The 16,428-nt window shown below is 33.3% G+C and overlaps 1 protein-coding gene and 1 long non-coding RNA gene across 2 annotated transcripts in view; one reads left to right on the forward strand and one right to left on the reverse strand.

The window, feature by feature from the left end:
• LOC143229929 (uncharacterized) overlaps positions 1-16,428 on the forward strand; it is a 114,348-nt gene that overhangs the window by 61,163 nt on the left and 36,757 nt on the right. The gene's annotated exons all lie outside the window — the stretch shown is intronic.
• Positions 11,135-15,580, reverse strand: LOC143229925 (uncharacterized). The gene is made up of 2 exons (XM_076462795.1): positions 15,202-15,580; positions 11,135-13,226 (listed from the first exon to the last, which is right to left on the reverse strand). The coding sequence occupies exon 2, from the start codon at positions 12,838-12,840 to the stop codon at positions 11,194-11,196; it is 1,647 nt and encodes a 548-aa protein (XP_076318910.1). The 5' UTR covers positions 12,841-13,226; positions 15,202-15,580; the 3' UTR covers positions 11,135-11,193.

Below are 16,428 nucleotides of genomic sequence, written 5' to 3' on the forward strand. Positions count from 1 at the left end.
GTACAAATTCAAAATTAGTAAAAACGTTGTGCAGTGTAATCAGTTTACCTGTACAAATTCACTAATTACTAAAAACATTGTTGTGCAGTGTAATCAGTTTACCTGTACAAATCCACAAATTAGTAAAAACATTGTTCTGCAGTGTAAACAGTTTACCTGTACAAATCCACAAATTAGTAAAAACATTGTTGTGCAGTGTAATCAGTTTACCTGTACAAATTCACTAATTAGTAAAAACATTGTTGTGCAGTGTAATCAGTTTACCTGTACAAATTCACTAATTAGTAAAAACATTGTTGTGCAGTGTAATCAGTTTACCTGTACAAATTCAAAATTTGTAAAAACATTGTTGTGCAGTGTAATCAGTTTACCTGTACAAATCCACAAATTAGTAAAAACATTGTTGTGCAGTGTAATCAGTTTACGTGTACAAATTCACTAATTAGTAAAAACATTATTGTGCAGTGTAATCAGTTTACCTGTACAAATCCACAAATTAGTAAAAACATTGTTGTGCAGTGTAATCAGTTTACGTGTACAAATTCACTAATTAGTAAAAACATTGTTGTGCAGTGTAAACAGTTTACCTGTACAAATTCAAAATTCGTCAAAACATTGTTGTGCAATGTAATCAGTTTACGTGTACAAATTCACTAATTAGTAAAAACATTATTGTGCAGTGTAATCAGTTTACCTGTACAAATCCACAAATTAGTAAAAACATTGTTGTGCAGTGTAATCAGTTTACCTGTACAAATTCACTAATTAGTAAAAACATTGTTGTGCAGTGTAAACAGTTTACCTGTACAAATTCAAAATTCGTCAAAACATTGTTGTGCAGTGTAATCAGTTTACCTGTACAAATTCACTAATTAGTAAAAACATTGTTGTGCAGTGTAATCAGTTTACCTGTACAAATCCACAAATTAGTAAAAACATTGTTGTGCAGTGTAAACAGTTTACCTGTACAAATCCACAAATTAGTAAAAACATTGTTGTGCAGTGTAATCAGTTTACCTGTACAAATTCACTAATTAGTAAAAACATTGTTGTGCAGTGTAATCAGTTTACCTGTACAAATCCACAAATTAGTAAAAACATTGTTGTGCAGTGTAATCAGTTTACCTGTACAAATTCACTAATTAGTTAAAACATTGTTGTGCAGTGTAATCAGTTTACCTGTACAAATTCAAAAATTAGTAAAAACATTGTTGTGCAGTGTAATCAGTTTACCTATACAAATTCACTAATTGGTAAAAACATTGTTGTGCAGTGTAATAAGTTTACCTGTACAAATTGACTAATTAGTAAAAACATTGTTGTGCAGTGTAATCAGTTTACCTGTACAAATCCACAAATTAGTAAAAACATTGTTGTGCAGTGTAATCAGTTTACGTGTACAAATTCACTAATTAGTAAAAACATTATTGTGCAGTGTAATCAGTTTACCTGTACAAATTGACTAATTGGTAAAAACATTGTTGTGCAGTGTAATCAGTTTACCTGTATAAATTGACTAATTAGTAAAAACATTGTTGTGCAGTGTAATCAGTTTACCTGTACAAATTCACTAATTAGTAAAAACATTGTTGTGCAGTGTAATCAGTTTACCTGTACAAATTCACTAATTGGTAAAAACATTGTTGTGCAGTGTAATCAGTTTACCTGTACAAATTCACTAATTGGTAAAAACATTGTTGTGCAGTGTAATCAGTTTACGTGTACAAATTCACTAATTAGTAAAAACATTATTGTGCAGTGTAATCAGTTTACCTGTACAAATTCACTAATTAGTAAAAACATTATTGTGCAGTGTAATCAGTTTACCTGTACAAATTCACTAATTAGTAAAAACATTGTTGTGCAGTGTAAACAGTTTACCTGTACAAATTCAAAATTAGTAAAACATTGTTCTGCAGTGTAATCAGTTTACCTGTACAAATTCACTAATTAGTAAAAACACATTGTTGTGCAGTGTAATCAGTTTACGTGTACAAATTCACTAATTAGTAAAAACATTATTGTGCAGTGTAATCAGTTTACGTGTACAAATCCACAAATTAGTAAAACATTGTTGTGCAGTGTAATCAGTTTACGTGTACAAATTCACTAATTAGTAAAACATTATTGTGCAGTGTAATCAGTTTACCTGTACAAATTCACTAATTAGTAAAACATTGTTGTGCAGTGTAAACAGTTTACCTGTACAAATTCAAAATTAGTCAAAACATTGTTGTGCAGTGTAATCAGTTTACCTGTACAAATTCACTAATTAGTAAAAACATTGTTGTGCAGTGTAATCAGTTTACCTGTACAAATTCAAAATTTGTAAAAACATTGTTGTGCTGTGTAATCAGTTTACCTGTACAAATCCACAAATTAGTAAAAACATTGTTGTGCAGTGTAATCAGTTTACGTGTACAAATTCACTAATTAGTAAAAACATTATTGTGCAGTGTAATCAGTTTACCTGTACAAATCCACAAATTAGTAAAAACATTGTTGTGCAGTGTAATCAGTTTACGTGTACAAATTCACTAATCAGTAAAAACATTATTGTGCAGTGTAATCAGTTTACCTGTACAAATTCACTAATTAGTAAAAACATTGTTGTGCAGTGTAAACAGTTTACCTGTACAAATTCAAAATTAGTCAAAACATTGTTGTGCAGTGTAATCAGTTTACCTGTACAAATTCACTAATTAGTAAAAACATTGTTGTGCAGTGTAATCAGTTTACCTGTACAAATTCAAAATTAGTAAAAACATTGTTGTGCAGTGTAATCAGTTTACCTGTACAAATTCACTAATTAGTAAAAACATTGTTTTGCAGTGTAATCAGTTTACCTGTACAAATCCACAAATTAGTAAAAACATTGTTGTGCAGTGTAAACAGTTTACCTGTACAAATTCACTAATTAGTAAAAACATTGTTGTGCAGTGTAATCAGTTTACCTGTACAAATCCACAAATTAGTAAAAACATTATTGTGCAGTGTAATCAGTTTTCCTGTACAAATTCACTAATTAGTAAAAAACATTGTTGTGCAGTGTAAACAGTTTACCTGTACAAATTCAAAATTCGTCAAAACATTGTTGTGCAGTGTAATCAGTTTACCTGTACAAATTCACTAATTAGTAAAAACATTGTTGTGCAGTGTAATCAGTTTACCTGTACAAATTCAAAATTAGTAAAAACATTGTTGTGCAGTGTAATCAGTTTACCTGTACAAATTCACTAATTAGTAAAAACATTGTTGTGCAGTGTAATCAGTTTACCTGTACAAATCCACAAATTAGTAAAAACATTGTTGTGCAGTGTAAACAGTTTACCTGTACAAATTCACAAATTAGTAAAACATTGTTGTGCAGTGTAATCAGTTTACCTGTACAAATTCACTAATTAGTTAAAACATTGTTGTGCAGTGTAATCAGTTTACCTGTACAAATCCACAAATTAGTAAAAACATTGTTGTGCAGTGTAATCAGTTTACCTGTACAAATTCACTAATTGGTTAAAACATTGTTGTGCAGTGTAATCAGTTTACCTGTACAAATTCAAAAATTAGTAAAAACATTGTTGTGCAGTGTAATCAGTTTGCTTGTACAAATTCAAAATTAGTAAAAACATTGTTGTGCAGTGTAATCAGCTTACCTGTACAAATTGACTAATTGGTAAAAACATTGTTGTGCAGTGTAATCAGTTTACGTGTACAAATTCACTAATTAGTAAAAACATTATTGTGCAGTGTAATCAGTTTACCTGTACAAATTCACTAATTAGTAAAAACATTGTTGTGCAGTGTAAACCGTTTACCTGTACAAATTCAAAATTAGTAAAAACATTGTTCTGCAGTGTAATCAGTTTACCTGTACAAATTCACTAATTAGTAAAAATATTGTTGTGCAGTGTAATCAGTTTACCTGTACAAATCCACAAATTAGTAAAAACATTGTTGTGCAGTGTAAACAGTTTACCTGTACAAATCCACAAATTAGTAAAAACATTGTTGTGCAGTGTAATCAGTTTACCTGTACAAATTCACTAATTAGTAAAAACATTGTTGTGCAGTGTAATCAGTTTACCTGTACAAATCCACAAATTAGTAAAAACATTATTGTGCAGTGTAATCAGTTTACCTGTACAAATCCACAAATTATTAAAACATTGTTGTGCAGTGTAATCACTTTACGTGTACAAATTCACTAATCAGTAAAAACATTATTGTGCAGTGTAATCAGTTTACCTGTACAAATTCACTAATTAGTAAAAACATTGTTGTGCAGTGTAAACAGTTTACCTGTACAAATTCAAAATTCGTCAAAACATTGTTGTGCAGTGTAATCAGTTTACCTGTACAAATTCACTAATTAGTAAAAACATTGTTGTGCAGTGTAATCAGTTTACCTGTACAAATTCAAAATTAGTAAAAACATTGTTGTGCAGTGTAATCAGTTTACCTGTACAAATTCACTAATTAGTAAAAACATTGTTGTGCAGTGTAATCAGTTTACCTGTACAAATCCACAAATTAGTAAAAACATTGTTGTGCAGTGTAAACAGTTTACCTGTACAAATCCACAAATTAGTAAAAACATTGTTGTGCAGTGTAATCAGTTTACCTGTACAAATTCACTAATTAGTTAAAACATTGTTGTGCAGTGTAATCAGTTTACCTGTACAAATCCACAAATTAGTAAAAACATTGTTGTGCAGTGTAATCAGTTTACCTGTACAAATTCACTAATTAGTTAAAACATTGTTGTGCAGTGTAATCAGTTTACCTGTACAAATTCAAAAATTAGTAAAAACATTGTTGTGCAGTGTAATCAGTTTGCTTGTACAAATTCAAAATTAGTAAAAACATTGTTGTGCAGTGTAATCAGCTTACCTGTACAAATTCACTAATTAGTAAAAACATTGTTGTGCAGTGTAAACAGTTTACCTGTACAAATTGACTAATTGGTAAAAACATTGTTGTGCAGTGTAATCAGTTTACGTGTACAAATTCACTAATTAGTAAAAACATTATTGTGCAGTGTAATCAGTTTACCTGTACAAATTCACTAATTAGTAAAAACATTGTTGTGCAGTGTAAACAGTTTACCTGTACAAATTCAAAATTAGTAAAAACATTGTTCTGCAGTGTAATCAGTTTACCTGTACAAATTCACTAATTAGTAAAAATATTGTTGTGCAGTGTAAACAGTTTACCTGTACAAATTCAAAATTAGTAAAAACATTGTTCTGCAGTGTAATCAGTTTACCTGTACAAATTCACTAATTAGTAAAAACATTGTTGTGCAGTTTAATCAGTTTACCTGTACAAATTCAAAAATTAGTAAAAACATTGTTGTGCAGTGTAAACAGTTTACCTGTACAAATTGACTAATTAGTAAAAACATTGTTCTGCAGTGTAATCAGTTTACCTGTACAAATTCACTAATTAGTAAAAACATTGTTGTGCAGTGTAATCAGTTTACCTGTACAAATTCAAAATTAGTAAAAACATTGTTGTGCAGTGTAATCAGTTTACCTGTACAAATTCACTAATTAGTAAAAACATTGTTGTGCAGTGTAATCAGTTTACCTGTACAAATTCAAAATTAGTAAAAACATTGTTCTGCAGTGTAATCAGTTTACCTGTACAAATTCACTAATTAGTAAAACATTGTTGTGCAGTGTAATCAGTTTACCTGTACAAATTCACTAATTAGTAAAAACATTGTTGTGCAGTGTAAACAGTTTACCTGTACAAATTCAAAATTAGTAAAAACATTGTTCTGCAGTGTAATCAGTTTACCTGTACAAATTCACTAATTAGTAAAAACATTGTTGTGCAGTGTAATCAGTTTACGTGTACAAATTCACTAATTAGTAAAAACATTATTGTGCAGTGTAATCAGTTTACGTGTACAAATTCAAAATTAGTAAAAACATTGTTGTGCAGTGTAATCAGTTTACGTGTACAAATTCACTAATTAGTAAAAACATTATTGTGCAGTGTAATCAGTTTACCTGTACAAATTCACTAATTAGTAAAAACATTGTTGTGCAGTGTAAACAGTTTACCTGTACAAATTCAAAATTAGTCAAAACATTGTTGTGCAGTGTAATCAGTTTACCTGTACAAATTCACTAATTAGTAAAAACATTGTTGTGCAGTGTAATCAGTTTACCTGTACAAATTCAAAATTAGTAAAACATTGTTGTGCAGTGTAATCAGTTTACCTGTACAAATCCACAAATTAGTAAAAACATTGTTGTGCAGTGTAATCAGTTTACGTGTACAAATTCACTAATCAGTAAAAACATTGTTGTGCAGTGTAATCAGTTTACCTGTACAAATCCACAAATTAGTAAAAACATTGTTGTGCAGTGTAAACAGTTTACCTGTACAAATCCACAAATTAGTAAAAACATTGTTGTGCAGTGTAATCAGTTTACCTGTACAAATTCACTAATTAGTAAAAACATTGTTGTGCATTGTAATCAGTTTACCTGTACAAATCCACAAATTAGTAAAAACATTATTGTGCAGTGTAATCAGTTTACCTGTACAAATCCACAAATTAGTAAAAACATTGTTGTGCAGTGTAATCACTTTACGTGTACAAATTCACTAATCAGTAAAAACATTATTGTGCAGTGTAATCAGTTTACCTGTACAAATTCACTAATTAGTAAAAACATTGTTGTGCAGTGTAAACAGTTTACCTGTACAAATTCAAAATTAGTAAAAACATTGTTGTGCAGTGTAATCAGTTTACCTGTACAAATTCACTAATTAGTAAAAACATTGTTGTGCAGTGTAAACAGTTTACCTGTACAAATTCAAAATATGTAAAAACATTGTTGTGCAGTGTAATCAGTTTACCTGTACAAATTCACTAATTAGTAAAAACATTGTTGTGCAGTGTAATCAGTTTACCTGTACAAATTCACTAATTAGTAAAAACATTGTTGTGCATTGTAATCAGTTTACCTGTACAAATTCCCTAATTATTAAAAACATTGTTGTGCAGTGTAATCAGTTTACCTGTACAAATTCACTAATTAGTAAAAACATTGTTGTGCAGTGTAATCAGTTTACCTGTACAGATTCACTAATTAGTAAAAACATTGTTGTGCAGTGTAATCAGTTTACCTGTACAAATTCACTAATTAGTAAAAACATTGTTGTGCAGTGTAATCAGTTTACCTGTACAAATTCACTAATTAGTAAAAACATTGTTGTGCAGTGTAATCAGTTTACCTGTACAAATTCACAAATTAGTAAAAACATTGTTGTGCAGTGTAATCAGTTTACCTGTACAAATTCACTAATTAGTAAAACATTGTTGTGCAGTGTAATCAGTTTACCTGTACAAATTCACTAATTAGTAAAAACATTGTTGTGCAGTGTAATCAGTTTACCTGTACAAATTCACTAATTAGTAAAAACATTGTTGTGCAGTGTAATCAGTTTACCTGTACAAATTCACTAATTAGTAAAAACATTGTTGTGCAGTGTAATCAGTTTACCTGTACAAATTCACTAATTAGTAAAAACATTGTTGTGCAGTGTAATTGGGATCTTGTAGTAAACCAAATGTAGATAAGCATGTTTTTACTGGTGCCATCTTTACCACCATTATAATTTCCATTGTTTTGACTAATTGCGATTAACCATTTTATTTTCAGCTAAAGGTCATATTAAGTTTTTCTGCTCCTTAAAATTGATATAACAATTGAAATAAATGCGTAACATGTATTAACAGTTTGAACAAAACAACTTCAGTAAAAGCCCTCGTACATGTGTTAACAGTTTTAACAAAAGAACTTCAGTAAAAGCCCTCGTACATGTGTTGAAAATTATTTGTTAATTAGATCGAAAATTTAGCAGAAACAATGATACAGTCATGTGAAGAAGTTAGGGCACCCTATGAAACCCTGTGTAGTTTTGTAACATTATGGGATATATAGATATTTAATCTCAATTTCAACAATACTGAGAAATTATAGGAATATAACTAAACAATTAAAACTGAAGAAAAGACTTTTCAAGATCCTCTGTAAATGTAATTCTACAAAAATGCATATTCTAACTGAGGAAAAAGTTGGAACACCCTACCCCCTAATAGCTAGTGTTATCCCCTTTGGCTGAAATAACTGCAGTAAGACGCTTCTTGTAGTCATTTACAAGTCTCTGACATTGGTCTGAAGAAAGTTTGCCCTACTTTTCAATGCAAAATTCTTTCAGCTGTGAGATGTTTGAGGGATTTCTTGCATGTACAGTCTGTTTGAAGTCACCTCACAGCATCTCAATGGAAATGAGATCTGGGCTTTGACTCGGCCATTCCAGGACTCGCCATCTCTTAGTTTTCAGCCAGTCCTTGGTGGATTTACTAGTATGTTTTGGGTCATTGTCGTGTTGCAGGGACCAGTTCCGCTTCAGCTTTAATTTTCTCACAGATGGTTTCACATGTTCCTCAAGCACCCTCTGATACACAGTAGAACTCATGGTGGATTCTATGATTGTGAGCTGTCCAGGTCCTGCTGCAGCAAAGCAGCCCCAAACCGTGACACTTCCACCTCCATGCTTCACAGCTGGTATGAGGTTCTTTCCCTGGAATGCTGTATTTGGTTTACGCCAAACATGTCCTCTATTCTGGTATCAAAATAATTCAATTTTGGACTCATCGGTCCAAAGAACATTATTCCAGAAGTCCTGGTCTTTGTCTACATTCTCTCTGGGAAACGTCAGTCTGGCCATGATGTCTCATAGAGAGCAAAGGTTTCCTCCTTGCAAACCTCCCATGCAAGTTAAACTTGTTCAGTCTCTTTCTGATTGTAGAGGCATGCACTTTCACATCAACAATAGCCAGAGCCTGCTGTAGGTCCAGTGATGACATGTTAGGGTGTTTGGAGATCTCTTTTAGCATCTTGCGGTCTGCTCTCGCGGTGAACTTGCTTGTACGACCAGATCTGGGCACGTTGTCAGTTGTTTTGAAAGCCCACCAATTGTTGACTATTTTCTGGACAGTGGAATGGCTGATTTCAAAATATTTTGGGATATTTTTAAATCCCTTACCAGACTCATAAGCTGCTACAATTTTCTTTCTGAAGGCCTCAGACAACTCATTTGCTCTCACCATGGTGCTCACTCTCCCTTCAACAGTCAGGAGCACACCAAACTAAATGTCTGAGGTTTAAATTGGGCAAGCCTCATTCACAATGCTGAGGAACAATCTTCTAATCATGTGCACCTGGTGTGATACACCTGTGTTTGAGTTGAGCCATTTTAAGTGAGAATAAATGTGGGGGTGTCCTAAGTTTTTCCTCAGTTAGAATGTGCATTTTTGTAGAATTACATTTACAAAAGATCTCAAAGTCTTTTCTTCAGTTTTAATTGTTTAGTTATATTCCAGTAATCTCTCAGTATTATTAAAATCGAGATTAAATATCTACGGCCCGGCATGGCCAAGCGCGTAAGACGTGTGACTCGTAATCAGAGGGTCGCGCCAAACATGCTCGCCCTCCCAGCCGTGGGGGCGTTATAATGTGACAGTCAATCCCACTATTCGTTGGTAAAAGAGTAGCCCAAGAGTTGGCGGTGGGTGGTGATGACTAGCTGCCTTCCCTCTAGTCTTACACTGCTAAATTAGGGATGGCTAGCACAGATAGCCCTCGAGTAGCTTTGTGCGAAATTCCAATTAGGGTGCCCTAATTTTTTCACATGACTGTATTTTGGCATTTTTATAAGTACTAATACAAAAAAAAATATATAATAATTTAACATCGTACCCACCGCATGAATTCAGCTCCGGATTTTAGCGTTATTAGTAACCATAGCTACCACTAGGGGCGCACAAACTTACACTGAAACATTTTCGCTGCAGAAAAACGAAGACATTGATTGTAGTACACCTCCCCCCAACATCTACAATAAACATATTATGAAGTCATCAGTTACACATTCGTTTTGGTCCAAACAACAAAATAGCGAATGAGATATAACTTAAAAAAAAACAAATTTTGTCCATTAAAAGACTGAATATTCGCTCTACTGTCAAACATGGATTCCTTCTTTATTGGAAGTCATCTAAACATTCATTGAACACAGACTTTATCGCATGTTTGGCGGACGACCGAAAGACTGATATAACGCATACTAGACAAGACTTCACTTGGGGTTTTCTGAGAGAAAATCCACATAAGCTCAGTTTTCAACACAATTTATGAAGTTTAATAATCTGACTATTGCTGGCCGCTGACGTCATAGCCAAGGATGATTTAGTTACAGTGTCAGCAGCGAATAAGGATGAGTGTGTGTGTTCTTATAACAAAGCCACATCGGGCTATCTGCGGAGCCCACCAAGGGGAATCGAACCCCTGATTTTAGCGTTGTAAATCCGAATACATACCGCTGTACTAGCGAGGGGCAGCAAATACGAAATATCTTGATGATTTATCTTCTGTCATTTCTTTTCCTGTGTACAGTATTCATTGTACGGCCAGGTTATTTATGCATTACAGAATTTGTTGAAAATATTATGACATTACATCGGGAAGAAACACGTTTCTTTCACAAACTGATAAATTTGTAAGACGAAAAGAAACATTTTCAAATTACTGCACATCATAGAAAATAATAATATCACTGAACACGTAAGCCTACGTTGTTTATTTTTGTTGTCATGGTGACCTTAATTACATATTGAAAACATCCTTAATTGGCGTTTTATAATACGACAGTGATTCACCAGACGATGACACTCATGATGACGAGAAACCCACTTGAAGTAAAAATGTATTCCAAAGATGGCTGGTATGGGTATTAAAACTTTAGAAGATGACTCCAGAAGGTCGAAACATTGTTCTGTACTTTATTTTAATAAAAGTTTCAGTATCCATAACAGCCATCTTTAGAACACAGATTGTTGTTTTTATTTAACCTTTACTTTTTATCAGTAGTTGGCCATTAGTCTTAAGTTACTAAAATTGTTTTATCTTTTTATCTGGCATTTTATTTTATAAAAACAAACACCACATTTCACAGTATTAAACGAATAAAAAATTAAATAGTAGGTATAGCAAATATAAAGTGTTTTCCTTTATTAAAAAACCAGAAACAACGACATCTAGCGGGAAAAAAGATATAACTGTATTTAACGGATACGTCATAGTACTAAAATTGCGTTTATAAAATACATTAGTATTCTCGGATTTTCTTAGTAAATATCTTAAGAAAACTTCCATATAACGAGGATTTATCCTTCTGCCGCCGAAGCAAATATTCCGTAGACGTTGATTGGCTGCTTGAGTCCTCACAGCACGAGGATATTGGACTTTTGGTTAACCATAATGAGTGACGCCTGTCGGCTGATTTATAGCACAACTGGTGGTCCTGGTAAGAGCTCTCTGCTCTCGTCATTTTCTGGTGTTTCCCTTTTACTTCCCTTCTTTTGTCACTGTTAGTTTTGCTTCGGTTTCCTTTTCGACGAGAGGACTTTCTTCGACTCGTCTGCGGAGAGAGTGCGTCACCTACAATTGACGATTTTTGAAACGTGTTGTAAAAATGCCTAAAATCGAACCTATCTGAACCTTTGGACCAAATAGGAACAGTTTCATTAGACACTTTATTAGCTTTGTGAACTTTTAAAATTGCATGAGGAACGTTAGGCAAACATTGTTGGTTGGGATTGACCGGATGAAGAGTCATCTTTCCGGGAAAGAAAGAGCTCTTAATGTCAAATATTTCATTTTCATCTGTCCAAACAGCATCCGTGGATTGAAAGACTTCATTTATATTTGGTTCTGAAGTGCACTTACGTGGACTTTTCTCCACATAACACGAAAGTGTCTTCGCCTCTGTGTCGTATTGGTATCTAATCTTTGACCTGTTCCAAAACTGAGCACGTAAATGGTCACTATCAATATTTTTTGCAGCTATCACGTCCAAACACTGGCCTTTTGGGTTCTTTCGATTAGACCTAGTTAGGTGTGACATTTGAAGCCGTTGAAAATTCGCTTTCTTATCGTCTGACCAGTTAGCCAGCGACCTATTAAGACACGGATGAACGGAGTGGTCAAGAACCTGCGTCTGGTTGTCATTACTAGATACTTTCAATGAAGTATTGAAACCAAATGCGTCTGTATTTCGTCCTGTTACGCTCTTCGGCCGAGCATGAAATACTTCCCAGGAGGTTGTGTTCTTGGTCACATGACTTCCAACTGCTAGAATCCTGTGGTCATGAGTTGGCCACAGCCAAAGAGGGATTACTTTGGCTGCAGTGTCACGCGCTTCAAAGACCAATACGCACGTGGCAACAATTATAATCCCTCCAACACCCATAACCGCCGGACCTATATACGTCATACTGGTGAGTTTATACGATCGACTAAAGTTTTCTACAATCTTCGTTCTGTTTTCTTTCCTTTCTTCAATTGGATGAGTTGAGTAAAATCCTAAAACGGCCATTCCAGTCCCTAACAAAATAAATAATATGCCAAGGGTCAGAGCTTTACAAGCTGACCATATACAGTGGTTAGTCACCTTTCCTCGAACTGCGTTAAAACTCCATAAAATTGTAACATTTGGTCTAACGACTGATATGTGATTCTCAGAAAGCCCATGCTTTTGTTCGTGAGTTTTATTAACTTGTTTCAATGAAATGGTAGGGTTATTCTCTAAGAAAAGGACGGTATGATTGTCATCTTTCTTCTGATTACCAGAACCAGTAATACCATTTTTTACAGGTTTAACTATCTCTGAACTCTTCAATTTCTTGTCAGAATCATCTTCGAAACGAATCAAGTCTCCCGAACCAGAAAGATCACGTCCGTTAGAAGAACTCATATTATTGCATTACTTCAAATCTGCTGTCAAACACTGATTATCATCCCGATCTGCTTCTTTTCTTGCATCTTCAGCCAGAATTATTGGTGCACCAACAGGATTATTCAATTATTTTGGTAAAATCAATGTTTAACCTTATTTGAAACATCCGATGTTTCTGAGTTCGTTTTATAAATAACATTGATTGTCGTTTTTCTAATCATTACTTGATCGATGACTTAGTAGATCGACTACATTTTTTTTTTTAACTTTACCACATCCTTCATATCGATTTGAATTGATTTTGTCACAAGGTTCTTCAAAAGTGAACTACATTGTTTATTACGAAACTATAAATTAATAACTGTTATTTGCCTAATTTGAAAATCATTGGCTGGGTCACTTCCCTGAAATAAAAGAACATAAAACGTTTTATGAATTACAATAAACTGTATAAAATTATTATTTGCGTTTCGGTGACCTTTAGTGTGACTTACGTGTTAACAACTGTTTCGAATTAACCGTCAAATAAATTAAACGCAGTGACGCCTAACCGTTTTGATTTGTATTAAAATACAAAGTATTTTTAATGAGTTTCATAAATCACTCATAATCACATTTAAGAACAAATTAAACACGCATTTGTTATTTTAAAAATTAAGAAATGAAACTGGAATATTTTAATTAGTACAAACTAATGGGAGAGGAGTCACATTGTTAAATCATATATCCTCGCCCCAAAATCAGTTACGTGTTATCACAGTAACATTGTTAAATCATCTATCCTCGCCCCTAAATCAGTTACATGTTATCACAGTAATACTGTTAAATCATCTATCCTCGCCCAAGAATCAGTTACGTGTTATCACAGTAATACTGTTAAATCATCTGTCCTCGCCCCAGAATCAGTTACGTGTTATCACAGTAACATTGTTAAATCATATATCCTCGCCCCAGAATCAGTTACGTGTTATCACAGTAACAATGTTAAATCATCTATCCTCGTCCCAGAATCAGTTACATGTTATCACAGTAATACTGTTAAATCATCTATCCTTGCCCCAGAATCAGTTACGTCTTATCACAGTAATACTGTTAAATCATCTATCCTCGCCCCAGAATCAGTTACGTCTTATCACAGTAACTTTGTTAAATCATCTATCCTCGCCCCAGAATCAGTTACGTGTTATCACAGTAACATTGTTAAATCATCTATCCTCGCCCAAGAATCAGTTACGTGTTATCACAGTAATATTGTTAAATCATCTATCCTCGCCCCAGAATCAGTTACGTGTTATCACAGTAATACTGTTAAATCATTTATCCTCGTCCGGCAAACCAGTTAATAGATACGATAGTAACATTATTAAAGCATCCACTTTTGCCCTAAAAAACAGTTCTCTATTATGACAGTAACATTCACAGCATCATCCGCTAAACTAACTATGTAATGACATTAACGTTTTTAGCCTTGTACTAAGAACCAGTTCTGTATCTAGCCTCGTCCCCAAATACAAACCATCGTTATGACAGTAACATTTTAAAAACATCTAGCCCTGTCCGAAAAACAATTATATGAAAAAAGTAACATTTGAAACATTTCTAGCCTCGTACTAAGAACCAGTTGTTTATCTCGAGGCTAACATTTTTCAAACTAGCCTCGTCCCCAAAACCAATTCTTTGTTATTACAGCAGCATTTTGAAACTCCTAGTCTCGCTCTCAGAACCAATTCCTTGTAAAAATGATCTTTTTATTTTTCTCTGCGAGGCATTAGACACGCAAGGTGAACATTAGCAAATACAAACTACACGAAGAAGGTCATAAATAGGACGATGGTAATTTTGAAGGGAGGGAAGTAATTGGAATAAGATAAAATAAAATGCATTTTTTAGCTCAGGATTGATCCTTAAATTTCTTAAATAAATTCGTAGTAAACAAAGAAAAGACTTCGTCAGTGTTTTAGTTCTGTCGTATTGATATGTCAACTTCGACAGATTTTGTGTAAAATTAGAAAATGTACTAGCACTAACAGTATGGAATATTTTATTTTGGCCAGCTGTCACTGGTCACACCATACATTGAACTTCTGCAGTTCGGGAATTATTTACCTGATAAGAAACAAACTGCATCGCTGCATTATTCGTACGTTTTAAATAAGTACAATGTATCGTTTTAATTGTTACAACCAAAATGCAGAATAACCTTTGTATAAAACAAAAGAAAGATCAAATTAATCAACAATGGGAAGAAATATTTTAGTTGGTATCAAGTTAAGTTTGATATACTAAACATAAACTGCATGGTATAAGCTGTACTATGACTTAGGAACTATTAATTAAATATACATTGATTAACAAGAAAAATATCATAGGTTCCTTTACCTTCAGTACAACAAAAACAACTGGTTGCTAGGTTGTGGAAAGAAAGAGATTTCGTAGTCAGGGTTTCAGCCTCTTCTTTTGAGGCTTCTCGTCACTTGAAACCATGAAAGCTTCATAAGTCAAGAACAGACATAACCTAATTTATTATTTACTTCTAGCAACTTCCGGATCACCCAAGTGAACAGCCTAAATTATGAACGTGTTGCTATCAACTGGGCTGCAAAGGTCTCTGGGCAATTCATTCCTTTGGCGCAGACTCAGAAATCTCCTAGATACGATCAATGACCTGCCAATTGTATTCGTTGTGTAGAAAGAATGAAAACTGGAAAAATATGTTTTAGAAAAAATTAATAGCAAAAAATAAAGCATCTGATATCGCCCAATTAGTACAGTTACATACTTATGTGATACGTTCACATGTATATTAATACCTCACGACTAACGTGAAGGTTCGTGTCCAGCTGTACAAAGAGCCTAGAACGAGGCTAAACTCATGGAAATATTACCCAGTAAACAAGAGAGCTCTTGTGGCGCTACTAACTGGTTATCGTTGTCACTTTGTCAGTGTTTAACAGAGTACCTGTTTATTTATCGAGTTGTCAAAACTAGTAATAATAATTCAAACCAAATACAACGCATTTATTTATTTGTTTTATTGAACAATGTATTACTGCAGTTATGCGTCGTCTTATTCAACTTTGTTATAGATGAAAGGTCGTTGTAGGTTAAAACAAATTATTTAAATTTACGAATGTGGTGGCACAGAAACAGTTTAACAACATTATATAGTTTGTGAACGTGGTGGCACAGAAACAGTTTAACAATATTATATAGTTTGTGCCATTTGAGTTTCTTGAAACAAACAGTTTCACAGTATTATAACGCTTCATATATACATGTATATAATATCTTGTTAAATGATGTACTGGTATATTTGCGTGATGTTATACTTTTACTACGTCATGAGGAGTATTCCAAAGAATACAGTTTTACAGGGATAACGGCTCTTCGCACATAAACGGGATAGAAGGGTCAGCTTACAACATGAAAACAATCTTTTATCGAACATTTCTTATTTATCGTTGTTTTAATGTTCTTATCATGGATAGTTATTGTTGTTTTAATGTTCTTATCATGGATAGTTATTGTTGTTTTAATGTTCTTATCATGGATAGTTATTGTTGTTTTAATGTTCTTATCATGGATAGTTATTGTTGTTTTAATGAA

Source organism: Tachypleus tridentatus, chromosome 10, assembly GCF_004210375.1.
Source record: "Tachypleus tridentatus isolate NWPU-2018 chromosome 10, ASM421037v1, whole genome shotgun sequence".
Classification (NCBI taxonomy): domain Eukaryota; kingdom Metazoa; phylum Arthropoda; class Merostomata; order Xiphosura; family Limulidae; genus Tachypleus; species Tachypleus tridentatus.

Excerpts from the sequence above, each read along its gene's own strand:
- LOC143229925 (XM_076462795.1), bottom strand. The coding sequence starts at position 12,840 with ATGAGTTCTTCTAACGGACGTGATCTTTCTGGTTCGGGAGACTTGATT.